This window comes from Lacerta agilis, chromosome 15 (assembly GCF_009819535.1).
Source record: "Lacerta agilis isolate rLacAgi1 chromosome 15, rLacAgi1.pri, whole genome shotgun sequence".
NCBI classification, from domain to species: domain Eukaryota; kingdom Metazoa; phylum Chordata; class Lepidosauria; order Squamata; family Lacertidae; genus Lacerta; species Lacerta agilis.
In genome coordinates this window covers 37,103,515-37,129,806 of record NC_046326.1, presented here as the reverse complement: position 1 = coordinate 37,129,806, position 26,292 = coordinate 37,103,515, and the positions used below count along the sequence as shown (strand labels likewise).

General features: G+C 47.2%; 1 protein-coding gene across 3 annotated transcripts in view; it reads left to right on the top strand.

Annotated features, from left to right (window-relative positions):
- TADA2A (transcriptional adaptor 2A) overlaps positions 1–25,335 on the top strand; it is a 32,019-nt gene extending 6,684 nt beyond the window's left edge. For all 3 annotated transcript variants that reach the window (XM_033171815.1, XM_033171817.1, XM_033171814.1), the window contains exons 5-16: positions 585–676; positions 802–959; positions 1,626–1,714; positions 4,034–4,106; positions 5,758–5,821; positions 10,204–10,247; positions 12,119–12,229; positions 16,179–16,250; positions 17,557–17,689; positions 18,635–18,678; positions 21,762–21,835; positions 24,903–25,335. In XM_033171815.1, the coding sequence (XP_033027706.1) occupies positions 585–676; positions 802–959; positions 1,626–1,714; positions 4,034–4,106; positions 5,758–5,821; positions 10,204–10,247; positions 12,119–12,229; positions 16,179–16,250; positions 17,557–17,689; positions 18,635–18,678; positions 21,762–21,835; positions 24,903–25,088 (1,140 nt within the window). In that variant the 3' untranslated portion in view covers positions 25,089–25,335. The remainder of the gene's footprint in view (positions 1–584; positions 677–801; positions 960–1,625; positions 1,715–4,033; positions 4,107–5,757; positions 5,822–10,203; positions 10,248–12,118; positions 12,230–16,178; positions 16,251–17,556; positions 17,690–18,634; positions 18,679–21,761; positions 21,836–24,902) is intronic.
- Positions 25,336–26,292: the final 957 nt, after the last annotated feature.

Here is a 26,292-nt window from a genome sequence, read left to right as displayed (position 1 = left end):
TCCAGGGTGGTGCAGCCACCCTGCCCTTCTCAATGGCATTCCTGCAAACAAAGTGGGTGTGGTACGTGGCACCCACAGCACACGATCAGATCTCCAGTAACAAACAGGGGAAGTCTCACCACCTATGCAATCCAGTGAATATACATAGGGAAGTGGCTGAATCGGGCAAAAAAAAAAAGTATCCCCCCCCCGCTGTGGTAATGGTGTCTCTTCCACCCCCCACTTTGAAGGGACAGGGACGTACAGCACAGTATTTTTGTTCCACAACTGGAATTCATTCTCCTGAAGACCCCCCAACACCAGAAGCAAAATTACAAGACCATTTTTTATTTGGGCTGAATTTGGTTGTCACCAGGAGATGGGGATTCCTGAGCTGAGCTCAATCAGTTGCAAGTTGGGGCTTTAAGTGTGCCGTTCGTATATATGTGCTTTTAACGTGTGCTGTTCCTCGTCTTATTTTTTTTGTGACGAGGCAAGTTCAAAATGCCACTGAAGGCTGTGATTGGTGGGATTTAAGCTGCTGAACACCATGCTCAGGATCACAGCCAAAATTAATTCCGTTCCTTGTCTCCCCATATCACCAGACATCCAACTTCCCCGTCCTTGATCCGACTTGGACAGCCCAAGAAGAAATGGCCCTCTTAGAAGCTGTGATGGATTGTGGCTTTGGAAACTGGTGAGAGTTTTATGCCTGATTAAACCCTGAGATCCGTCCTGCTTTGGTGGGTAATGCAAAACAGAGCAATCCTCCTTCTCATCGATGCATAACCAGAACTATTCCCCCTCCTCTCTCTCTTCTAGGCAAGATGTAGCAAATCAGATGAACACAAAGACGAAAGAGGAGTGTGAAAAACATTACATGAAGCATTTCATCAACAACCCCCTCTTTGCATCCACGCTATTAAATCTGAAGCAAGCGGAAGAGAATCAACACAGTGATACAGCCATCCCGTTTTATTGTAAGAGTCCATGGCGGGGACAGAGGCAGCATTTCACATTCCCAGGGTAGCCAGTGTGGTGCTCTTCAGAGGCTGTTAGGACTGCAACTCCCATCAGCCCTAGCCAGCACAACCAGTACAGTCGTACCTCGGCTCCCAAACACCTTGGGAGCCAAACGTTCCGGCTCCCGAACGATCGGAAACTGGGAGTGAGTGTTCCAGTCTGCAAACGTTCTTTTGGAAGCCGACGGGGCTTCCGTGACTTTCAATTGGCTGCAAGAGCTTCCTGCATCCAATCAGAAGCTGCGCTTTGGAAGTCGGAACGTTTCGGAAGTCGAACAGACTTCCAGAACGGATTCTGTTTGACTTCCGTGTTATGACTGTAGTCAGAGGTGATTGGATATGCAGGCCAGTGACCTTTGTGTTAGCTACCCATGCCTTATTCTGTGTTTAGAGATGGGCCTTCAGGTACATGAATCAGTGACAGGTACAGTTAGGCACTACAGAAATTCATAGCAAGTTATTAACTTAAGAACTTTAAAAAAAAATTAAGCTAACAAATGCACTTCCTTCCCCCTGCATGCTATTCCAACCATTTCCCCCTCCGTTGCTTTGAGGAGGGGAGGTGCAAATATATATTTTTTTAATTGGCCCGACTACTAAAACATGCTTTCCGCCCCCTCCCAGCTGCTGAAGATCCTCCGCGGCCTACCTTTGATTCCTTGCTCTCCAGGGATATGGCTGGATACATGCCAGCAAGAGCAGACTTCATTGAGGTAGGAACTCGTTTGGCGTGGCTCTTTGCCTTTCCTGCCGGAAACAAAATAGGATGAATGTTATTATGGCTGGGATAGCTCAGTCGGTAAAGCATGAGAGGGTGCTGGGTTCGAGCCCCACGTTGAGCAAAAGTTTCCTGCGTTGCAGCAGGTGGGATTAGATGACCCTTGTGGTCCCTTTCCAACTCTACAATTCTGTCTGTTATTTTCCTGATTCATCTCCCCCCCCCCGCCCCTTTGTATTCGTAAACCATGCTGAGAGCCATACTGAAGGGTGATTTTTCAAAAACGAATTCATGAAATTGGGGCGGGGGGTGGTGGATGAATGAATTAAATTAGAGCCTAATAATAATAATAATAATTAATAATTTATTATTTATACCCCGCCCATCTGGCTGGGTTTCTCCAGCCACTCTGGGCGGCTTTCGAAACAATAAAAACAACACAGCATCAAGCATTAAAAACTTCCCAACTTCAGTTGTCTTTTAAAAATAAAATAGTTGCTTATTGGCTTAACATCTGCTGGGAGGGCATTCCACAGGGCAGGCGCCACCACCAAGAAGGCCCTCTGCCTTCTCATCCCTGCATGTGATACTTCTCAGTGCCACTTGCAATGTATTTCTCATGTCATATTTTGGAGCTTATAGTGGGATTTTTTGGCTCGTGGTGGTGGTGGTGGTGATTCAGAGCAGGGAACCAAGGGCCACATTCTTTTCTGACAAACCTCATGAGGCCACCATAGTGGGCGAGGCCTGAGGCAAAGGTGGGCAGAGCAAGGAATACATTTTTTAAAAAAACTTTTGTTCAGTAGGCTATTTTCTACTCACCCTCACCCTCCCCTCTCTATGACAAGCAAGAGGCATGATCATAGTTCGAGGTGCATCCCAGCCAGACAAATACACTTGGGGTGCAAAATAGGAGCGGTGAGAAGTGTGAATCGGGGATAAGGGGTGTGGCTTGTGGAGAGTTCCAAGGGCCAGATAGGCATGGAAGGCCACACTTGGCCCCTGGGTCGGACGTTCCCCACCCCTGGTTCAGAGGCTTGGCTTAGTTATTTGGCATTGGGCACTTAATAAACAAGCATAGGATGCAATACCGCTTGGAACCCGCTGGGGGAGCAGAAAGATTGACTAAATGCACAGTCGATGCAGCAGAGATGCTCACAACTAGAGAAGAGTCGCTGCAAATCATCATCTCCTATCGTTGTTATTGTTAGAAGCTGATGAATTGGCATCAAGTTCCTGCTAAATTCATATCAGGATCTGGAAGTGGGCGTATCGACAAGCAACACTTTTTGCTTCGTCTTATTTTATTCCCTACCCTCCTACACCAAACCAAAACACACAGCTGCGCAGGAGTCTGGTTCCAAGTCTAAAAGGCAGCAAAGGGACCCAAATCGCCAAGGACAAACCCAGGAATTGTAAGAAGAACTGCTGGTGGTGTGGTCCATTTGCTGCCTTGGTAATGAAGGGTTTGTTGCAAAGCTCTTTTGTCATTTTTACTATCTCTGAGACTCTGCCTTTGCATTAAATCAGGGGTGGCCAACTCCCAAGAGACAGTGATCTACTTACAGAGTTAAAAACTGGCAGTGATCTACCCCCTTTTGGAGGATTCAGGTCAAAGTTGTTGAGCTTTTTGGGGGAGGAGGAAAGCCCTGTTTTTTAGGCATTCAGGTCAAATTTGTTGTTGAGCTTTTTTTTTAGGGAGAAGGAAATCCCTGGTTTTTTGAGGGGAGCCAAAGTTGTTGAATTTCTTTGGGGGAGCCAGTGATCTACCAGTGATCTACCACAGATGTTCAGTGATCTACCGGTAGAGCACGATCTACCTGTTGGATGTGCCTGCATTAAATCGATGGTTCTTGAGAACTTTAAAAAAAACCCGCAAATTTCTTTTAAAAAAACAAAAGCCCTTTTGTTTATTTTCAGAGTATTAAATGCAAACCACAGGAAAATATCAACTTAAAGATATCTAAAAAAAGGCAGGGCAGATAAAGGAGTAACTGTACAAAGTAGCAACACACAACCTTAAATCCTGACATCCATATTTCTCTGGATGGCGCAGGGAGAGATCACTGCCTGTCCAAATCTGAAGCATACAAAATAAATTCCCACTAAACTGCATAGAATTGTTCAGGGCCCTCTTTTCCCTCGGAAACCTGTCATTTAAGTGTTATTTTTTTTCGCCTGCGGCCATCAAATTCTGTAAGTTTTTATACCACAGGGAAATGTTCAAGTTCTGTCATGCTTTCTCTAGTTGGACAGTGGAAATCCTGGCTTCTGCCAGCATCTGTGTCAATAGTTGGTTTTTTTCCTCCCACAGGAATTTGACAACTATGCTGAATGGGATTTAAGGGATATAGACTTTGTGGAGGATGACTCGGAACTTTTACACGGTGAGTTTTGCATTGTGAAGCTATAAGAGGAAATGTGGGATATCTCCACTCAGAGATTGGAAGCAACAAGGGAAGGTTTAGTGGTCCTCCAGTTGCTTTAGTGGTGCAGCAATAAAACAGCTAGTGCATCTGCAAAGCTAAGCAGGGTCCAGTGTGGTTTCAAATTGGACGGGGGACTATTTGCTGAGATTCCTGCATTGCAGGGAGTTAGGCTCGCTGACACTCAGGGTCCCTTCCAACTCTACAATTCTGTGATTCTATGTGGTATTTTTTTTTTACTGTGTTGATTTGCTGAATATCCCCACACACACATATACACATACAGAGAGCAGCTTTGCAGGGGACATGGCTCCCTTGACCTCCTGGCAACTGAGTGCCTGTCGTTTACCAGGAAAGAGTGGGTGAGGCAGCAGTGAGGCCAGCATGGTGCAAATGCAGCAGCAGGGTCTCTGGATTGGCTCTGCTGAAGTGTTTGCACTCCCCCCACCTTCCTGCCACCTCACCCCTCTCCCTCCTGATAAGCAGTAGTGGCTGTCAGGAGGTCAGGGGGGTTCCACCACCGCTCCAGAACCACACTGTTTGCTACTGCAAAATTTCAGCTTCAGTTACGATTCTTGATTTTTGAGGGGAGCCATGTTTGGATCCCTGAAACACTGGTGTTTTATGTGCTATCTGGCTTTTAGCAAGATGCAGTAATGGTAGCCCTTCTTCACATGCACATCCTGCAGCGTGGGAGCCACCTCAGTGGGGCAAGGTTCCACACCGCATGGGCACATTATACATTACAACATTTTTGTGCCACCTCTCAGAGCAAGCCCTCCTAAGGCAGCTCCTAACTATAAATTCGTCACACGTTTTACCCTAAAACAATAAGGATCACCACACACACACAGAGAGAGAGAGAGATCATAGGAAGAGCTTGCTGGGTCATGTGTAAGGCCCCTCTTCTCACAGTGGCTGGAAAGATGCCCCTATGGAACGCCCACAAGCAAGACCTTGAGTGCAACATCTAAATGCAACTGAAGAAGAAGAAGAAGAATTTGGATTTGATATCCCGCTTTATCACTACCCGAAGGAGTCTCAAAGCGGCTAACATTCTCCTTTCCCTTCCTCCCCCACAACAAACACTCTGTGATGTGAGTGGGGCTGAGAGACTTCAAAGAAGTGTGACTAGCCCAAGGTCACCCAGCAGCTGCATGTGGAGGAGCGGAGACGCAAACCCGGTTCCCCAGATTACGAGTCCACCGCTCTTAATCACTACACCACACTGGCTCTCAACTGCTTGTGATTCCTAGCGAGTGGCATTCAGAGGCCTTCTCCCTCCAATAATGGAATGCAAATATGTCATGTATCAAATCCAAACAGCTAAAAATAAGACTCAAAACAGCGCCGGTTCATATACAGACTTTCGAACTGCTTCCACTGCAGTGCCTTGAGAAGGTTTCTCTCTTGTAACATCTCAAAAACCAGATTTGGCTAGTCTCTTCCCTGCTGAGGCCTGTGTCGTTTTTCATGCTGTGATGAAAACAGGTTGTTGTTTTGGGGATTTGGGAGATAAGCTCTGTGCTAATTCCCTGTATATTTATCTATAAGTGTGAAGGATTTATTCTTTTCATCTCTTTGCTTCCCCTCTCTCCTGGAACTTACACAGCTTTGAAGATTGCAGTTGTAGATATCTATCACTCGAGGTTAAAGGAAAGGCAACGAAGGAAAAAGTGAGTTCCTGGCTTTTTCATTCTTGCTTGCTGAGTTCTGTGACAAAGATTTTGCAGAATAGCTATTCTGGGCTGGGTGTCGAATTTGAACACCAGCAGACCATGGGGAGAGAATATGAAGAAGGTGGGGTCCTCGGATATAAAGTTGTTATCTGAAGGTAGGCGGGCAAGGAGTTCCAAACTTTTTGCTTTGCTTTTTGCCTCCACATCTCTCCCCAAGTAACCAAGATTTAGGTTTATTCAATTCATTGCTTCCCACTAAGAAAGTCCCAAAGCAAACTAACGATCACAGTAAAAATAATAATAAAATAATAAAAACCACATTAGCAATGGAGTGCGCCTGTGAGGGTGAAGTCAAACTGCTGCATTAGCAGTGCCGAAGTGACCTCCTTGGGACGCAAGCCTGGAGAGTGTGTCTGGAGGTTCTGGGCTGCCCAGAAGTTGACCCCGCTTCTCAGCCTGGTCCAAAGGAAAGCAGAGCAATATGTTTGGCACCATCTTGGCTGCAGGTGTTGCTGGAAGGAGTCATACCTCCATCTGAGAACCTCAAACATAGACATATCCAGCAAGCGGCAAGCCATCCACTCTCCAGCTATACACGTGATGTCTGTCCTGGTGTAAAGACACCGGTACTCTTAACTGCATCCTCTAATTACCGCAACCCGCAGATCATTGACACCACAGACTTTGCTACTGTGGACTTCCAGCTTGAGGCATGCGGCCGATGAGTTGGCTAATTAAAACATTCTGCGTCAGCAGCTTAGCCAATTACCTGACTCTCTGTAGAATTATTTAGTGACACTCCCAACATCTCAATATTTTTTTCAAACGCGTAGTTCAAGTCGAGGTGCGTTATTAAAAAGTAGTTAACTTTATGGAAGTCTAGTGCATTTTTCTCCCCCCCCCCCACCCTCCCAGTTAAAATGCCCTTTTCAGCAGATAATTTAAAGTCAGTATGTGGCTGGAGGAGACTCACTTGTCAGACCTCAGCCTAAAAATATTAAAATGACTTTTTATTTGAGTTGCATGCAAGAATCCCAGTATAATGGAAGGGCCATTTACTGATCTTGTTCAAGTCTGGGCAAACACTAGGTTTCCCCCATGATGCTTTGGGGCAGGATATTCCTGAGTTCTAGAGCTATGAGAGAGTGGAGAAAGAACCTTTGGCTATCCACTTCCTCTACTCTATGCATAATTTTATCACGTCTCCTCTTATTCGCCTTTTCTCTAAGCAAAAAGGCCCCAAATGAACTTTTACCCTTTTCTCATAGGGGAGCTGCTCCAGTTGCTTTTCGAGGTCAGGCAACCCAAACTGTGGACATTTCCAAGTGTGTTCGCACCATAGATTCGTATCCTTCCATTAGGATATTGGCGGGATTGTTAGTATAATCCTGCCCCTCACCAGCAGATCCCAGCGCAAGTGAAACAATTTAAAACTACAGTCAAATCAGTTACAGGAATAGGGTGGCTCCCAAAAGCCCACATCTCAGGTGCCAAAGGCCAGCGGTGAAAAGAAGCATCTTCAGCATTTGCCAAAAGATATATAATACAGGTGTGAGATGCACCTCTGTGGGGAGGATATTCCACAACAGAGAATGCCACCAACCCTGAATTTCTGAGGGCGGCAGAACTACCAAGAGGAACCCCCTCTGCTGATCTTAACACCCGAGGAGGTCTGTAGGGAAGGAGGAGGTCTCAGATATTTGGGTACTAAGTCATTTCTGATCCTTGGTTTGGTATTTGCCATTTTCGCAGCTGCCACGCACTGGGCTACCCAGCAGAGAAGGCGAGAGTAAATCCCAGCTTGGCAGGCTGAACGTGCTACCAGGGATGTAGGTAGTTGGGTGGAGGGAGCAGGGAGGAACATAGGAAGCTCCCGTTGATCCATCTAGCTCGGTACTGTCTGCATTGACACGCAGTGGCTCTTCAGTGTTCTGAAGCAGGAAGAGATGCTAGGGAGCAAACCTGAGACTTACGGCATGCATGGCAGGATGGTCTACCACTGAGCTTTGCCAATAGGAGTGATGCAACTTGGGCCTGGGTGAGGAAGAGGCGGCACAAGGGGGTGTAGAAGACAAGCAGGCACATCCAGTGAAGTTTCTAGGTTTAGACAGGTGGGTATGCTAGATCCACAAGCACGGCACAGTCCCATCAGGTTTGAGAGACCACGGGGTAGAAGGAAGGCAAGGAACAGGATGTCCCATGCAGGACATGGCTGCCCAAATAAATTTTTTAAAATCTATTTATACAGTTTTATGTACCACTCTACTACTATAGACTCTTGTTGTTGTTCAGTCATTCATTTGTGTCCGATTCTTCGTGACCCCATGGACCAGAGCACGCCAGGCACACCTATATTTCATTGCCTCCCGCAGTTTGGTCAAACTCATGCTAGTCACTTTGAGAACACTGTCCAACCATCTCGTCCTCTGTCGTCCCCTTCTCCTTGTGCCCTCCATCTTCCCCAACATCAGGGTCTTTTCTAGGGAGTCTTCTCTTCTCATGAGGGTGGCCAAAGTACTGGAGCCTCAGCTTCAGGATCTGCCCTTCCAGTGAGCACTCAGGGCTGATTTCTTTAAGAATGGATAGGTTTGATCTTCTTGCAGTCCATGGGATCTTCTTGCAGTCATGAGACTCTTAGCAGCCTACAAATATCACAATGCCAACATAAAAATAGAATTAAGTTAAAACGTTAAAATCAAACTTGAATTAAAACATTCCAGCAGCTTTTCCAGTCAGGAATAAAGATGTAAGAAAACATCATGTGCACTTACAGGTGTCTTAACACTGGTAATTCTGTATAGATTTAACACAGAGTAAGGAAATGCCAGGCCCTAAGGCCTGGAATCTATTTCGAAGGTTAAGTCATGAAGTAGGGTAGGAATTAATTAGCATCTCCTGCTAAAGGAGTAACGTTGATGTCCCCAAATTGGTGCTTTTAAAAACGTTTGCGCCTTTTCCGTGCTATCACGTTGCCTCTATTTATAGAAAGCTGCAAGCTACATAAAAGCTTTATAAATACCTTCCCACTGCCCTCTTGGTGTTGCACATCAAAACTGCTTCAAAAGGCTGTCTTTCTGCTTACTTATCAGTTGGGTTGGTCTCTTTAACACGCACCTCTTTCTATAGCTGTATATCATTACAATTGCTCTTTGTATCTCCATAAAAGTGTGCACAAAAGCAAAGACTAACAAGAAGTTTTGGCCAGTTTTGGGAATTATAAATAAAACAGGTTTGGTCCCCAGCCTCTCCTTACCTGGGCCTTCTAGCAAGAGAGAGAAATGCCATGGGCAGTCATAGTGCTGCTCTGTGCAAACACAGGGCAGAGCTATTGTTGCTGTGCCTTTACAGTTGTGGGAACACGTGTGGAAGCTGTTTTATTTGCTATAGTCAACCAAGGGAGTGGCTGTCTACAAGCCTGTAGATATATTCTGCTTTCATGGGCTTGGGAAGGTATCTTGGACACCGAAGCCTGATCTTCACAGTAGCATGTGATAGTGGAATGTGCGATATCACTTTGAATTGCAAGCATGTAAGGCGATGTCACATTTTTTAATGCTCTCCCATGTGAAAAAAGTTCCCTGCAAGCAGACATCTAGCACAACAGGAGAGGTACTATTTTTTTTACCTGGATGCAGTTTAAAGACACAACAAAACAAAACATGGGTAAGAACTTTAAAAACCGTGTTTTCCATCCTTGGAGACTGAACTGTGATGATCATGGGAACATAGGGAGCTGCCTCACCATTTGACCATCTAGCTCAGTATTGCCCACACTGACTGGCAGCAGTTCCTCAAATTTGAGGCAGGGAGTATTTCCCAGACCCACCTGGAGATGCTGGGGATTGAACCTGGGACCTTCTGCATGCAAGGCAGACCCTCTACCGCTAAGCTACAGCCCTTTCCATGCTGCCACCTCAGGATTCTAGCACCTCACTCTGATGCTTGTGTAGAGAAGGCCTCTCACCACGCCCTGAAGACAGCTGATGTGTCTAAGTACAGTCGTACCTTGGTTGTCGAATGCCTCGCGACTTGAACATTTTGGCTCCTGAACGCCGCAAACCCGGAAGTGAGTGTTCCGGTTTGCAAACGTTCTTTGGAACCCGAATGTCTGACACGGGTTCCGTGGCTTCCGATTGGCCGCATAAGCTTGCATGCCTTGGTTTGTGAACGTTTTGGAAGTCGAACGCACTTCGGGAACGGATTCCATTCGACTTCCAAGGTATGACTGTAGTCCTCAGAGAAGCTTTGCCTAGCCTTTCCTGGAAAATATTATTAACGAGGAGAATCTAGGAATTCCCAAGATAACTTTTCTGCTGCAGGATTGCTTGTTTATAGTTGGGCAGTGGTCCTAATTCAGGCTGTACCCTTTTCAATTACAGGATTATAAGAGACCATGGACTCATCAATCTCAGAAAGTTCCAGAGTGAGTATCTTGTCTGTCAGCCATAATGGCTGTGCTGCCTGTCTAAAATTAGTCTGAAAGGATGCTGCCTGATTCACCCTTTAAATACCTCCGTGTTGCTATTTTCTGTTTGTGAAATTACCTCTGGGGGCAAACAGTGGTTCCAGCGAATGTTCTGACTCTGCAGCATTGCGGCTCCCCTGGATCAGACCAAAAGCTTTTCTAGTCCAGCATCCTCTTTCCCAGAGTGTCCAACCACCTGCTTATTTTATTTGATTCATTTTTTTATATATTATGATTTTTTTTGCCTGCCCTTCACCATAAGCTCCCAGGACAGGTTATAACAATATATTACAATTATAAAAACAGATAAGAACAATAAAAATTTCGGCAGAAGAGGTGGGTGCTGCAAAACAAACGTACTTTGTGGCTGCAGCTTCATCGCACAACAAAAGCTGTAAAGTGAGGGTGCTGGATGTGCCTCTATGGGGAGGGAATCCTCCACAATCCCACAGTTTAGGGGTTGCCTTGGAGAAAGTCCCCAGGGGGTGCCATTGCCCAGACTTCTGAGGGTGGCGGAAAAACCAAGAGTGCTCACCCCCATCCCTCTGCAGAGCTTAAAACCTGAGAAGGTGTGTAGAGATGGAGGTGGTCTTTCAGATACTTGGAGCCTGCGTTGTTTAGGGCTTTAAGCATTTATGGTAAGCAGGCAAGCAGAGCATGTGAAAAACAATTCTCTCCTGCTATAGTCATCCAGTGACTGGTATCAGAAGGATAGTGCCTCTGATTCTGCCGGTAGTGTATGGCTATAGTAATGGTGGGATCTTATCAGCAGAGCTGTCAGCCTTCCTTTTTTTGCATTGGGAAAGTGCGCTGGAATAAGGAAATTTCCCGCAAAAAAAACGGGAAAGTAGACAGCTATGCTTATCAGCCTCTTGGGTGAGAGGCCACTTTAGCCCATGCAACAGCAGCATATTATTCCATTTTTTTTCAAAAAGGCTACTTAAAACGCACGTGTATTATTGTTATTAAGCTGGAGACAAAATGTCCGGTAGCCACATACTATGGTCACCCACACCTCCTTTGGCCTGCTGGGATTGTCATCTCGGTACTAACTGACCCAGAATGGACGGATTCTGCTAAGCAGAAAAAATGTGAATCCATTCCTGATAACTTGAAGCCCCAATATCTACATGCTTACAAGGTGTAATATCTGTGCCCCGCATAACCAGATGTTGTGTTGGTGTTGCTTGAACTGAACAGCTGCAAATTTTTAAGAGGTTTGAGAGGAGGGGTTCTATGGGTAGATACATGAACACACAAGCAGGCTAACACAATGGAACGCATTTCAGTGATGGAAAATAGCACTGGAGACTGATCCATTAGGGAAAATGGCACACTGCCCCACCAACTCAGCCTCCCCTTCCCTCAGCCAGCCCCTGCCTGCAGCCAGTTCAGGGGGTGCCACCCCTGCCTGCCCGCTTTCTCCTCCTGCTTAGTCTCAGGGTTGCTCTTGTAGAAACCAGCAGGGAGGCGGAGGAGGGCAAAACTGGAATAAGTCAGTCCCCCTTGTCATTGGCCAATCACTGGCTCTGGCTCCACCTACCAGTGGCTTCCCTGCCTTCTGCCCCACCAGTCCCAATGGGCACCAGCCACCACTCGAAAACGGACCAGAGCCCTGGAGAGAACCCATTTAAGGAGAATGGTTAAGAATAAATAGCCATGAATAGGGAATTTTCAGCTAAGCGCACAATCACTTCTATCTGACCTGCACATGCTTCGCGGACTCCACCCGAGAAGCAGCAGCGTCGCATTCATGTTGTTTCCTTTGAATCTGCATTTTTCTGCTTTGCTAAGAAAGCAGCTTTCTGTGTCCTCCCCTTGTCCTGCAGTTCTGGAAAGAAGGTACCCAAAAGAGGTTCAAGATCTTTACGAGAGCATGAGGCGCTTTGCAAGGATCCTGGGGCCAACGGAGCACGACAAGTTCATAGAAAGTCACGCATGTAGGCATCACCTGGTCTTCTGTCTTTTCATGCTCTTTTCACGTTGCACAATGCTAGGGATCACACATGAATTCTCTCTATTTATATAAGCTGTAAAAGTTTCCCTCCCCAAATATCATTGGCATATACAGTTTCCGCCGCAATTGCGCTACAGTAAAAAAAGGCAGGAAATTGTGAAAACTTTTTATTGAGTCAGCCCCTGTGCGCGGAACCTTTGGCCCTCCAGATGTTGCCAAACGACAATTGCCATCATCCCTGGCCATTGGCCGTGACTGCTAGGGCTGATGGGAGTTGTATTTCAGTAACATCTGGAGAGCTGAAGGTTCTCAGCTCCTGCCATCGGGGGATGCAAGCTTTGGAGCTGTGCCAAGCTCTTAAAAGAACCACAGGTGGGTGTGGACACACATGTAGGCACACACAAAAAATATTTTGTGCATGGGATTTGGTTTCCTTTCGTTGCTTGAGTGATGGATTCTAGAAGAAGAAGAAGAGTTTGGATTTGATATCCCGCTTTTCACTACCCGAAGGAGTCTCAAAGCGGCTAACATTCTTCTTTCCCTTCCTCCCCCACAACAAACACTCTGTGAGGTGAGTGGGGCTGAGAGACTTCAAAGAAGTGTGACTAGCCCAAGGTCACCCAGCAGCTGCTTGTGGAGGAGTGGAGACACGAACCCGGTTCCCCAGATTACGAGTCTACCGCTCTTAACCACTACACCACACTGGCTCCTACTTTCCAACCTTTTAGCTCCAGCTCTCATCAGTCCCAGCCAGCCTGGCCAATGGTCAGGGACGATGGGAGATGAAGCCCAGCAACATCTGGAAGCCGATAGATGTGTGTTCGTGTCCTGCCCGGTCCTTAGCATTTTAACTATAAAGTACACTCACCAGTCTGGATATTCCAGTTAGAAGGTCAAAAGTGGTATTATAAATAGCTTTATTACAGGCTGTTTTATGGCCGCAAAGTCTGCCGAGGGCTTCTTAAGGTTTTATTTCCAAAAGCACATCTTGTAAGGAAGACAATGGTGTGGAGAGGAGTGGCCAGACCTCTGGCTTTCCCAGCCCCCATCATCCCTGACTCTATTGGCCATGCTGGCCACAGATGCTCCCGACCCCATCTTTTAGGACAGGAGATCAGCAAAGAAAATAGGTTGAGAGAAATGATCGCACATAACCTGTTCTGTCATTTTTGAAGGGATCAAAACTTTCTGGGGAAAGGGATCAAAACCTCCTGCTTTGTCCAGTGACTGGTTTTATGCAGTTCGCGAGTTTGTTCCAACTGTGACAGCTATATTTGCTTTTTTGTTTGCCCAAGCTAGCATGCAGCAAATATCTGTGTTGTTGTTTTTTCATGTCTTGAAGCAAAACTCTCATGTATATAGCACAGTTGTGATTCATGTCGCTGGAACAAAGCAACAGGTTTCTAGGCAGTAGTTGCTGACACATGTACACACACACACAACATCTTGTGCAAGGTGTTGTGAAATTAACCCAGTTGTCCAGAGCAGAGAAGCTGGCCCTCATTCAAGTACAGTTACTGATTGATCTCGGCTTTGAATAAGGAACAGCATAAGCACAAAGGAGCAACCCACAATTAAGCAAAGTCTCTGCACTTTTACCCGTAAGGAAACAGTGCTCTGTTCTCTGATGCAAAGTGATACATGAAATAGTTCTACCCTCACAGAAACCAAATATTCAGTTTTGCAGATAACCACCCCAAGCATGTGAATGTCACTTTTTTGTGGGAGGGAGGGGGAGGGATGAGACAGAAACAGCTGTAGAAATGAGGAACTCAGAGGCTCCTGAACTTCAGGAGTTTTCCAGCCCTCCAATGAGTTGTTTTATTATTAGAAAATCTGTCCCAGAAAGCACTTGTGTGGTGTAGTGGTTAAGAGTGGTAGATTGTAATCTGGTGAACCGGGTTCGCGTCTCCGCTCCTCCACATGCAGCTGCTGGGTGACCTTGGGCTAGTCACACTTCTCTGAAGTCTCTCAGCCCCACTCACCTCACAGAGTGTTTGTTGTGGGGGAGGAAGGGAAAGGAGAACATTAGCCACTTTGAGACTCCTTAGGGTAGTGATAAAGGGGGATATCAAATCCAAACTCCTTCTCTTCTACTTGCTGACAGAATTTCAGCATGATTTTTACAAGGCTGCCACTAAGTGGCAGGTCACGGGGATCCCATGACTTAGCATCCTGTCAGAGGCTTTGCCTTTCAGAGGTGCCTCACTCTTCCATCATCTAACCACTCATCTAGTTTGCATAATTAACAATCTTTAATTGGCCTCTCTGCATTCCAGCAGAGGCAGTTGTAAACGATTATTCCCCTCTACATTTCCTCTTATTTCTGTTTGATGAAACTCCCAACCTGCATCAACAACTTCAAAGCTGTTTCTGTGCTCCACGCCAGGGACTTTTCACAGAAATGGGAGCGGCAGTTTCTGCATAGTTGCGGTTTTATTGAGATCTAAAAGTTTTCTAATTAGTTGCTCGGGAAAGGTTTTTTGAAAAAACATTTAGCTCATAATGTCCCTTAACGTGATCAAGTGCAGGTGCTGCTCGTGTTTCTGAAAAGGCAGCAATCAATAGATCGGTTTGCTCTCCACTTCCCTGACGCATCGCCATTAATTGCTTGGAAGCAAATAAACATTAAGAGTAATAATAATAATTTTAGCATTTATATGTGGCACTTATATAGCACTTCAGAGAACTCAGTGTGCTTCATAGACACATGTAATAATTATTTATGCCTTTCAATTAAAAAAAAACCTTCAAGCAGTTTACAAATAAAGCCATTTTAAATTCTTTTATTACATTAATATCTCGCCTTTCCTCCATGGTGACATGCATGGCTTTCTCCCTCTCCAGATTATCCTTACAATATTGTGAGGTAGGTTAGTCTTAGGACCTCAATCCAGTTTCTGGCCAAAAAGAAACCGGGGAATTTTCCAACTCGCCCTCTTAGCTTTTGCACACCTTCACTCATAAGGGTATACCATATTCTATAGCCTAATGTGTAGCACAGGGTTGAGGAACCTCAGCCCTGGGGGGCCAAATGTGGCCCTCCAGGCTTCTCTGCCTGGCCCTCAAAACTCCCCCCAGACCAAACCCCTCACTGTCCCTGGTTCACACCCCACAGATGTGCCCTTGAGCTCTGACAACACTTCTATCCAATGGAAGATAGAGAAGGATATGTGTGTGTAGAAATTAGCCTAGTGTATGAAGGCAGATTTTACATTCATTGCTGCTTCCACTTTTGTCTCTGTCCCCACTCACCATTGGCACATGGTCCCCAGAAGGGAATGCAGCCCTCAGGCTGAAAAACTGTTTCCCACCCCTGAAAGTAGTTTTTTTTTTTTAGCGGTTTTACAAGAAGCCGCTCTTCCAAACACTGGTGCCTAATCCCCGTTCAAGATGGCTAGCTCGGACTTTGGGTCACGTTTCTGGCATCACCGATCTACCTTCCCTGGCTTTGCCGTCTCTCTTCTCAGGCCGCAGATTGGCTCAGAGAGACCCGGTTTCCCCTTTGTCACTTTCATTAACATGTCTGCAGCCACTTGGCTCCCACGCCAGCTTTTCGAGAGACTTGTTGCATTAAAGTACTTCAGCAGTTGTCTCGGCCTGTCTGCCTGTCCCCGTCCCCCCCCCATACACGGATGCTCCCACCCAATGGAAGCATTGTAGATCTGAGTTCCTTTGTTAACGGTTGTTTATCCTGTATACATAGGGGGGGCACATGTTCCCCACATTTACAACAAATAATGAATATTAATAAATGCCTTTTCAAAAGACAGCTAGAAACTTGGTAGGGCTGAAATTCTGAGGGATCTGTACTCGACTCCAGCTACCGCATTACGTACAAAGAGCCAGGGTTGTATAGCAGTGGATACGGCACCCAGGGGGGGACCTTTTCCCATTCCTCTTTTTTTTAATGTCTCTGTTATTCTACCCAGTGGAGTTTGAGCTGCGAAGGGAAATCAAACGACTTCAGGAGTACAGGACGGCAGGGATCACCAATTTCTGCAGTAAGTACATGCTGAATAAGTTAGCCATGGCTGGGCTGCTGTGGCACTTGATTCAAAGCAGGGCGTATCGTAAGTAATTTCCATCCATAAATATGTTCATTTGCGTGTCAGTCCGTTGTACTTTTGGGGGTGGGGTTAAGCAGCAATTTGAACTGCTTTGAATCCCGTGATTATTTAGGGAATGCCCCACAAGGCAAATGGCTGGATTCTGCAGCAGTGACCAGTTCTGAATGCGTTGGGGAATTACCTGTTTGACTCACGAATGCAGGAGTGCCTTTCATCAGAGGGAAGACTATTTCTACCTGCCTTGTCATCAGAATCTAGCTTCCTGCTTTGCGGGGGAGCAGGGAGAGAGACAAACCTCTCTGCTGTGTCAGCAGACGAACTCACATATCATAATCTTTTTATTTATTTATTTGTTTGTTTACTTATTCATACACCATTTCATGCCAAGATGGCTTTTGAGTGGTTGCTTTGGGCTTTTTGATTTTCTGCTCAGAAGACAGGACAAACTTAGCCTAGCTGTCTCTTGAAGAAGGAGTTTCTAAGCCTTTGGATATTCGAGACCCCCCCCCCCCAAAGCAAAGCTGGTTTTCGTGACAAATTATCCCTGAGCAACTAACCCTGAGCTCACTTCAATCTCAAATTGAAAACAGGTCAGTAATTCACTGGCAGGATGAGAGACCCTTGGCTCTTGTAGCTGGTTATGTAAACCCCCCCCCCAAAAAAAAGCCTCTTTTATTTGGCCCTTGGGACACTCCCTAGCTCACATCCCCTCCTGGCTGCTTTGCACCTAGAGTGTTTTTGCCCGGCTGGAATGTGTCCTTGAACTCCGATAACGCCTTGTTTCCCTGGATGGAGGAGAGGGGTAGGTATATGTGTGGAACGCAGCCTCCTGTACAACTCCTAGCCTCCAAATAAATTCATTGTCCCACCCACGCTGCCTCTGGCCTCGCCCAACATTGGCATGTGGCCTCCAGAAGACTGTGCTGAAGGAGATGCGGCCCTCGGGCTGAAAAACTTTCCGCGTGTAAATTATTGCCGCTAGAACTAGCAAATGCTGGGATTTCCCAGCACTACAGCATTAGGACTTGCTGGTGAATGTCAACATCTACCACGCTTGACATCTAACGTACATATGTCTTGTATCCAACATCAGCCCTTCTCGGGGCAGAGCCATTGGAAGTGCATGGGTCTGGCTAACTTAGGTCCAATAATTACTGCTTTGCCTTCTTAGCATGGGTCAGCTGCCTGTGGCAGTTCGCTTGTCTGGCGAGCTGTATCAATGCCTGTTTTCTTGGCGCAGGTGCAAGAACGTATGACCGGCTCAAAAAGACCCGCGAGGAGGAGTGCCTGAAGCGCACGATGCTCTCCGAAGTCCTCCAGTACATCCAGGACAGCAGCGCCTGTCAGCAGTGGCTCAGCCGGCAAGCGGACATGTATGTCGACCAAAAATGAGGGCTTGGAGGTGGTTGGTTTCTAGTGAAACCAGAGCAAAATTGGCAGGGAGCAGCTGTTTCGTAAACCCAGAATAAGCAAATGGGGGTTTGTGTGTGGGTGTGGCATAATACAAAAAAGTAATCTGCTTTTAAGGATATTCTTCTGTATCAATTTTGCCACGAAATATCTGCCTAGGACCAAAATTCTCGTTAATGAAAGAAAGGTGGAGCTAAGCGACTTTAAGAACACAATCTGGTAAAACAGGAATTCATGTTTCCTACCCAGGTGGGAGCGCCTATTCTGGGAAAACCCAGGATAAGCCTTGCCAACCAGGAACATGTATACTCTGTGCCAAAATAAATAATAATAATAATTTAGCCCATTCTCTGTCTTCCGAGAATTCAGCAGGCATTGCCCATGTGCTTCCCAGTATAACTTGTGTCTTACTTTTCATGAAATATCTGTGCCTTCCCTACCATATATTCCAGGTCCTTTCCTGCACTTTAGCCTGTCACAATCCTGCCTTCCAGTAATGCAGGCTGATGCAGGCAACCAGAAAGTCCAGAGGCCCACGCCCCAAGCCAAAAGCCCCAGAGATGGCGACTCTGGAGCCATTGAAGGCTGGCATCCTCAGCCACCGGGGCCTCACTGCTACTCTTGAGCTTGCTTGTCCAGGCAGACCAGACACTCGCAGAGGGGGGTGCAGCGCTAGACTTTAGGCCAGAGCTCTGCCCGTTTAAGGGCTCTCCTTGTAATGCCCACCAACCTCAGCGAGGGGGCGGAGCCAGCACGAGATAGCCAGGCCCAGGGAGTATAAAATAGCTCAGCTGAGATTGAGGGGGGGGGGCCTTTTTTGCACGTGGGAAAAAAGTGTGTGTGTGACCTATTCTCGTGCCACACGAGGCTTATTCGTAATACGTTTTGTTTTAAATTTTCATTTTCAGAGATTCTGGCCTGAGTCCCACGATGCCCGTGACCTCAAATTCAGGTGAGTGTTTTCCAGGCTCCGCCCACATTTCCAGCCCTTGCACCAGTTTCAGTGCTGCTAGAAATGGGGAAAACAAGCCATACCCATTAGCAGTTAATGCGCTACTAATCCCACACCACCCTATTATTAAAAGGAAGGACTAGGTTTCCGCATGCTGGACAACTGCCGATTCCTCCCACCCAAACTCCTTGCTGACCAGGAAACAGGCATTGAGAAGCCACCAGTCCAACCGCAGCAGAGCAGGGGCCTCTCGGAGGTGCTACCCCTGGGATGGGAAACCTCTGTCCTTTGAAGGTCTATTCATGGAAAAAGCCGCAGTCTATGGTACAACATTCCCCAGCATCTCCAGGCGGAGCTGTTGGAGGAAGGAGCCCTGCCCAAAACCCTGGATCGCCACTGCCAATCAATTCAGCCAGTTCACAATAAGTTCAGTATAAGGCAGCTTCCAAATTTCCTATGTTCCAAAATCTTTGGCAGCCAGCGTGGTGTGCTGGTTAGAGTGCGACCTGGGAGACCAGGGTTCGAATCCCCACTTAGCTGCTTGAAGCTGACCGGGTGACCACAGTCTCAGCCAAACCTCCTTCACTGGGTTGTTGTGAGGATAATCAGGAGAGGGCGAGAACCGCCTTGAGCTCCTTGGAGGAAAGGTGGGATATAGATGCAAGAATGAATAGAATAAACGAGCCAAAACAGAATGCTGGGAGAACAAGCACACACACACAAACACAAACACACACACTTCTCTTCCAGGGTCATGAGCTCAGTCCTGGCTTGACAAGGACTTATTTCAGTCATGTTGCAATCAAGCGTGTGGCTGCCTGCGCATACAGGGGCTGTGAGCTGTGTCTCCAGCTCCTCTGTGAAGAGGTCCCTCGGCCGTCTTTCCCCCAAACCAGTGGTCCATATGCAATATTTGACGTTGGTAGAACTGGAGCCAGGAACGTATTAAAAGACATTAGTAGTTAATGCTGCTTTGGGGCCCCTCAAGATGGAGGCGAAAGGGAGGCTGCTTGAATGTGGGTACTATTTAAAAAGAAGAGAGATTTCCCTCTTGACAGCTCGTTTTCTAATAGGGGCTCTTAGCCATTACACGGCTGCAGATTTCCAGCAATTATATCTCACAAGCCTGAATGTGTGTGAGTAACGCAGCCACGTTTCTTTCCACGCAGCACACTGAGCCTAATAGACATGTCTCAGTCACCCTTAATTGCCCCACTTTGCATAGTGTGAGGGTTAGGTGTGGTTCAAGTTTTTTTGGGGGGGGGGGGAGGGCAGTCTGTTGCATTCACAGCTGAATGTGCCAGGTTCAAATCCCCACTTAAGCAGCTGAGCAAATTGCACTTCCCTGCTTTTGCCTGCAGTCCTAAGCACATTTGCCAGGAATTGCATACCATGAAAACCCAGCGGCACTTACTTCCTGGTAAATACACTTAAGTACCATTGAGCTCAGTGGGGCTTTTAACTGCTGAGTAAATAAACACGTTGATAGGGGTTTTTATCCTGCTCATTCCCACAGGCTGGAGTAGCTTGCAATCAAAAAGCTATTATGCACAGCAGGGGAGGGGAACATCTGGCTCTCCAGATGTTGCTGGACTACAACTCCCATCATCCCTGACCGTTGGCCATGCTGGCTGATGGGAGTTGGAATCAGCAACATCCAGAAGGCCACAGACTCCCTGTCCCTGATATAAAGCAAAATCCAAGTACGTTAAATGTTGAAGCCCATTTGGCATCTAATTCCCCATCAGTTTGGGAGTCCTCATCCTATTCACAGCAACCCAGACACATTATTGAAGGCCCCCAGTCACAAACGTTCCAGCCCTCCAACCTCTCCCACACCAATGGCTTCCTGGAAGGCTTCCCCCACTCCCTTTAATACCTGCTTTTGCCTAAACCTGACTTATACTTCCCACCCCCAGGAAGGTACAGTGCCTAGGCTTGTTGCAGGAACCAAAAATAAACAATGCAAAGTGCAAGGCACCCTGAGCGTCTTACTTACTACTGGTCCATCCAGCCCAGTATTGTCTGCTCTGACTGGCAGCAGCTCTCCCCCGTTCTCAGACATCTGTGTCTCGCAACTCTGCTACCTGAAACCCTTCGTCGCTGGAGATGCCAGGGATTGAGCCTGAGCTGTGGATCACCCCCCCCCATAAACTTTAAAAGATATTATTAGCCGAAACACAGAGGTCGACACTGTGTCAAACTCATAAAAGCACACACAACTCAAAAAACAGATTTTGGGGGAAAACAACAGCATATGATGTATTATCTCAAATCCTTTCCGCGCCACCTTCATCTCTTTTGGGGCGGGGATCCTACGGCCCTCTAGATCAGGCATCCCCAAACTCAGCCCTCCAGCTGTTTTGGGACTACAATTCCCATCATCCCTGACCACTGTTCCTGTTGGCTAGGGGTGATGGGAGTTGTAGTCCCAAAACAGCTGGAGGGCCAAGTTTGGGGATGCCTGCTCTAGATGCTGTCAGATTCGAAATTCCCACCAGCCCCAGCCGACATGACAGGTGCTCTGGGGCAACGGGAGTTTCATCCTGTTATCAATCAATCAATCTAGCAACATCTGGAGGGCCACAGCATTCATTTTTGTTCTTCCTGCATTGGTACTATAATGTCAGTGAACCTTTGTCACGTGTGTCAGAGGCTAATGTTTCCCCCCCCCTTTTTTTGGTGCTCTCAAAATAGCACACTAGGACTGTAGATACTGTAGTCATCAAAGGAGTAAAAAAAACAACAACTTTGGAAACCATAGTTCCAGTTACAGGTGGGTAGCCGTGTTGGTCTGCCATAGTCGAAACAAAATAGAAAATTCTTTCCCGTAGCACCTTAGAGACCAACTGAGTTTGTTCTTGGTATGAGCTTTCGTGTGCACACGGGAAAGAATTTTCTATTTTGTTTGGAAACCATAGTTGTTGCTCTCTACAGGCACCGCTTTGACTATCCTGACTTCCCACCCACCCCCCACCAACTGCTGCAGCGTTTTCAGGAACAGCAGAAGTTGATTTTCAGAGCCACCAGCTCCTTGTTAACCGTGGCTGGATGTTTATGCTGCTTTTATTACCTCCTCGCAGGTAGACGGAGCGCACCGCCACTGAACCTCACTGGTCTCCCAGGCACAGAGAAACTTAACGAGAAAGAAAAGGAGGTAGGTGGGGAACAGAGGCTGTCTGGGGAAACCGCAGCTTTAAAGGGCCATTGGCCTCTCAAGCAACAGTAAACCATAAGCCGAGTCAAAAACAGTTACAACGCAGGTAGCTAATTTCAGGGCCTGCATAGGAGCACGGGAAGGTGCCTTATACCAAGTCAGACCATTGGTCCATTTAGCTCGGTATTGTCTACAGGCAAGGGTACAGTTCTGCCTACCTGGGGATGAACTTGGGACCTTCTGCAGGCAAAGCAGATGCTCTTCTCATCATAGAGCCACAGTCCTCCCCACAACAACCTGGTCTGGCTGAAAGACGTGAAATTATTGCAATGAGAGTTTGAGGCACACGTTGCAAGGGATCGTTTGCTCTAGTTCAGCCTTGTATTTAAGAGCTAGCCTGGTGGCCACAGGCAGTGAGGAGATGCATGCTGGTGAGTGCATAGAATCGCGCACGGGAGGCAGCAGGCTTGCTGAGGAGGCACAGAGTGCTTCTCCCCTCCGCTGCACTCAGCATCGAAGCAAAGCAGGCTATCGGGGGAGCAAAGCCCCTGCTCTGTGCACAGCACAGGTTGTCAGTGAGCTGCTGCAAAAGGGACAGAGTGCCTGAACCCTCTACCACCTGCTAGCAGGCTAGTAACTTCCATGGGCTTGTTTACAAGGCTGCCCTAATTACCAGTTCACTTGATTCTTTGTAATGTTGCCCACTGTTACAAAACCGCAAGTGTGCTACTAGATTTGTTATGTATAGGATTATATTGCTGGGCAACATTCTTAAGAGAATGTCATTAGCTCCACACTTATTTTATTTACATAATGTATATACAATTTAAAACTCCCAATTTCTAAACAGTGTGCAGTAGGAATATAGGAGGAATACAAAAGGGACGCAGCACAAACTTGGTTAAAAATAACCATAAAATAGAAGAGATGGACACTTAGTCATCACCAGGCACCAGATGTTCAACAGGGGCAGGGCCTGTCCGATCTTAGCCAGGAGGGCTACATTCCTAAGTTACCAGAGCCCTTTAAGGAAGAGCTCTAGCTCAGTGGCAGGGCATCTGATTTGCACTCAGAAGGTCCCAGGTTCAGTGCCCAAGCATCTCCAGGCAGGTCAGGAGGAGAAACCCCCACTCCTGAAACCCTGCAGTCACTCAGCGTAGACAACACTGAGCTAAACAGACCAATGGCACCTTTCTGTGTCCAAGCATCTGCAAACAGGGTCTGAACACCTCCACCTCAGCTCAGCTAGTCTTATATTGAAAAAAGACGTGTGTGCCCAAGTGTGGATCTATGTGTCTATGCTGCCGTGTGTGTGTGTGTGTTTGTGTTTGTGTGTGTGTGTGTGTAAAAAGAAGCAGGGTTGAGGGTAAGTGAGCTCGTTCAGAAGAAAAGGGCCATGATTTATTTTGAGACGGCAACAATAGTTCTCCAGCCCTCCTCTGGGGCCACTTGATAACACCAATTCCCTTTGGGGCTACTTTCCTTTGCTCCTCCCAGGCAAATCTTAGATGTGCAGCCTTTTCCCATAAGCTCTCCCGGCCTGACAAAACAGACCACCAGTTAGCTACTAAATTGGCATTTCGGGTGCCTTCCTCTGTTACAGGTGAAGCCGCCTTGTCTGCGGCACCGAGAAGGAGCTGCGTTTTCCCGAGACGTTCTGCTCTCGCCGTCTCGTTCCTGCCGGAGGTTTTGTCAGAGCATTTCCTTATTAAAAGGAAGGAGGAGCAGGGGAAATAAGCAGCTGGTGTCTCCAATGGGGTCATTATATAGCGCTGGGAACTTCAGAGGCGAGCTGGATTTTGGAGACCAGCTGCTGCTGTTGTTGCTGCTTTGCTAAATTGGACTGCAGGCCTTTTGCAGAAGCCCCATTTCAGTCTCCGGGAGAGGCTGGGGGTTTGCCTTGGTAATAAACTTCCAGGATTTAAGAACTCCCGCCTGCAGAGCCTTGCTCCGCATAACTGTTCTGGCTCTGTTATCGCTGGGCAGAGCCGAGTGCCAATTTTGTGAAAAGATATAAAAGGGAGCAGGCTTGGCCTGACTGCGGGGGATTAAGAGGCAGCTGTCCTTATTGGCATGTCTCCCGTCAGGCTCCGTCAGTCGTTGCTAGCCCCCTCTCCCCAGGTCGGTTATATTTCCTAGTGCTGCGAGGGAGCAAGCTCTTCTTCCTTCCCTGCCAACGCACACAAACGCAGGCAGAGATTTGGAAGGCTGGGTTTTGCCCACCTTCGGCGGATGATAAAACACGTGGCCTTTTTGGATTATTGGAGGGCATGTGCGGTTCCTATCATGTCTCCATTTGTAATGACTCGCTGAAAGGCACCCACTTTCGGAAGGTGTGTCTAGAACGCTGCAGTAGAGAATTAGGGAGCCACAGCCCAGAGGCCACACCCCTTCGCTAGCCACACCCTCCAAGCCCAGACTCCACCCCTTGTGGGTCTCGCTTTGCAACCCCATAGAGCGTTTGTGCCTGGCTGGAGCAAGATGGTGGATTCTAATAATGCTTCTTGCTTATCTGGATGGAGGGTGGGCAAGAGGTGCATAGAAGCAAGTCTGCTGCATGAAATACAAGGCAGCCCTTTTCAGGGAAGTTTTTAATGTATGATATTTTTGTATCTGATTTTTGTTGGAAGCCGCCCAGAGTGGCTGGAGAAATCCAGCCAGATGGGCGGGGTACAAATAATAAATATTATTATTATTATTATTATTATTATTATTATTATTATTATTATTAACATTCGTATTCATTGCTCTGTGCACTTTTGCCCTTCGCCCCGCCCACCACTGGCATGTGGCCCCCGGCAGGGTTACCCAGAAGGGAATGCGGCCCTTGGGCTGAAAAGGGTTCCCCAACTCTTGTGTTCTATCTCCCCACACTCCATTTCCCCATTCTGCAGCTGGAATCAACCTACATGTTATTTTTGGGTGACTGCTTCCTCCCCTTCCTCGGATTTTGAAATATTTCCATTACACGGAAGGGTTACCGAGATAGTGCAGCCTTGAGGAAGTTGATGGGCAGGGTGGGGAAATGTTTGATGGGGGGTGCGTGACCTTTGACCTTCTCTCCCAGCTCTGCCAGGTAGTTCGCTTGGTCCCCGGAGCCTACCTGGAGTACAAAGCGGCCTTAGTCAACGAGTGCCAGAAGCAAGGCGGCCTGAGGCTTGCCCAGGCACGAGCCCTCATCAAGATCGACGTGAACAAAACCAGAAAGATCTACGACTTCCTTATCCGGGAAGGATACATCTCCAAAGCCTGAAGGGGGAAGCGGGAGCCTTTGCTTTGACTCAAAAGACCCACCGTTTTGCTGAACGGTGGATGGGATAGTGAAGAGCTCTCTACGAAGGCCGGCTTCTCCTCCTGTTTTAAACTGTACCATGTAATGTTTTGTTGGCATTCTGCAGCGATGAACTTTTGGGAAGAGCTGTGGGATGTGTAATCTATTATTAAAGTATGGAGTGGGCCTTCACACCTCTTGCAATGATTAAAAAAAGGATGGAAGCGCAGAGGTTGTTCTTTGTTGTTTTTTTGCCTTGGCACTTGGGAAGAACTTAAGCACGGAACGGCGGCTCCCAGATGCATTTTGTGCTCAGCTTTTGTGGGGGAAAGCCAACCGAGGGAGAAGCTCCGCTCGCCTCTCCCCTTCCAGCTCGCAGGCTCCTGCCTTTTAAAACTTGTTTGCTTCAAGAGGCTCGGCACGTGCCGGAGGAGCTAAAAGCTGCATCACGTGCCCAAATTGCACCGTTCTAAAATTACACCATTCAAAAAGGGGGAGGGAGGGAAAGGGAGGCATGTCAATTTAGGAAGACATTTGGAACATAATAAAGAGTTATTCGTCATCTGTTTTGAAAGTGTCTAAATTCTGCATCAAGGATTCAGATTTATTTTGCGTGCAAAAATCATGCACGTGTAGAGTATTTGTTCAAATGTGCTTGCCTTACCTAAAGTGGCTCCAGTCTGTAGGCCATATTTTGCCCAAACCTAAATGCCTGGTTCAGGATGGGCCAGCAGGGGAAAGGAGACTGTAGCCAATGCTGGTCCTCTCCGCAGCAGACCCCATTAAGCATAATGGGTGAGAGGGATGAGCGCCACAACCCCAGAGTCGTCTGCGACTGGACCTAATGGTCAGGGGTCCCTTTACCTTTACCTACCTTGGTTGAACATTCAGTTCAGGCCCATTTGAACAGCTCCCATTGACAGAATGTGCACCAGAACACAATTAATGGACATCTAAATTCTGTTGAAGGTATCTTAAATCTGGTAGATTTAAGACCATTTTTAACTAAACTAAGTCACTCATCCAGCAAGGTCTTCGGCAAACCGGGCTGGTACAATAATGATTGCAGGCAAGCGAAAGGGAATCTGGCTCAATTAACCAGACACAGACAACAGCTAATCTGGAAACTTTGGCTCTTTATCGTTCAAATTATAAAGAACTACTAAGATGAAGAAGAAGGGTCATT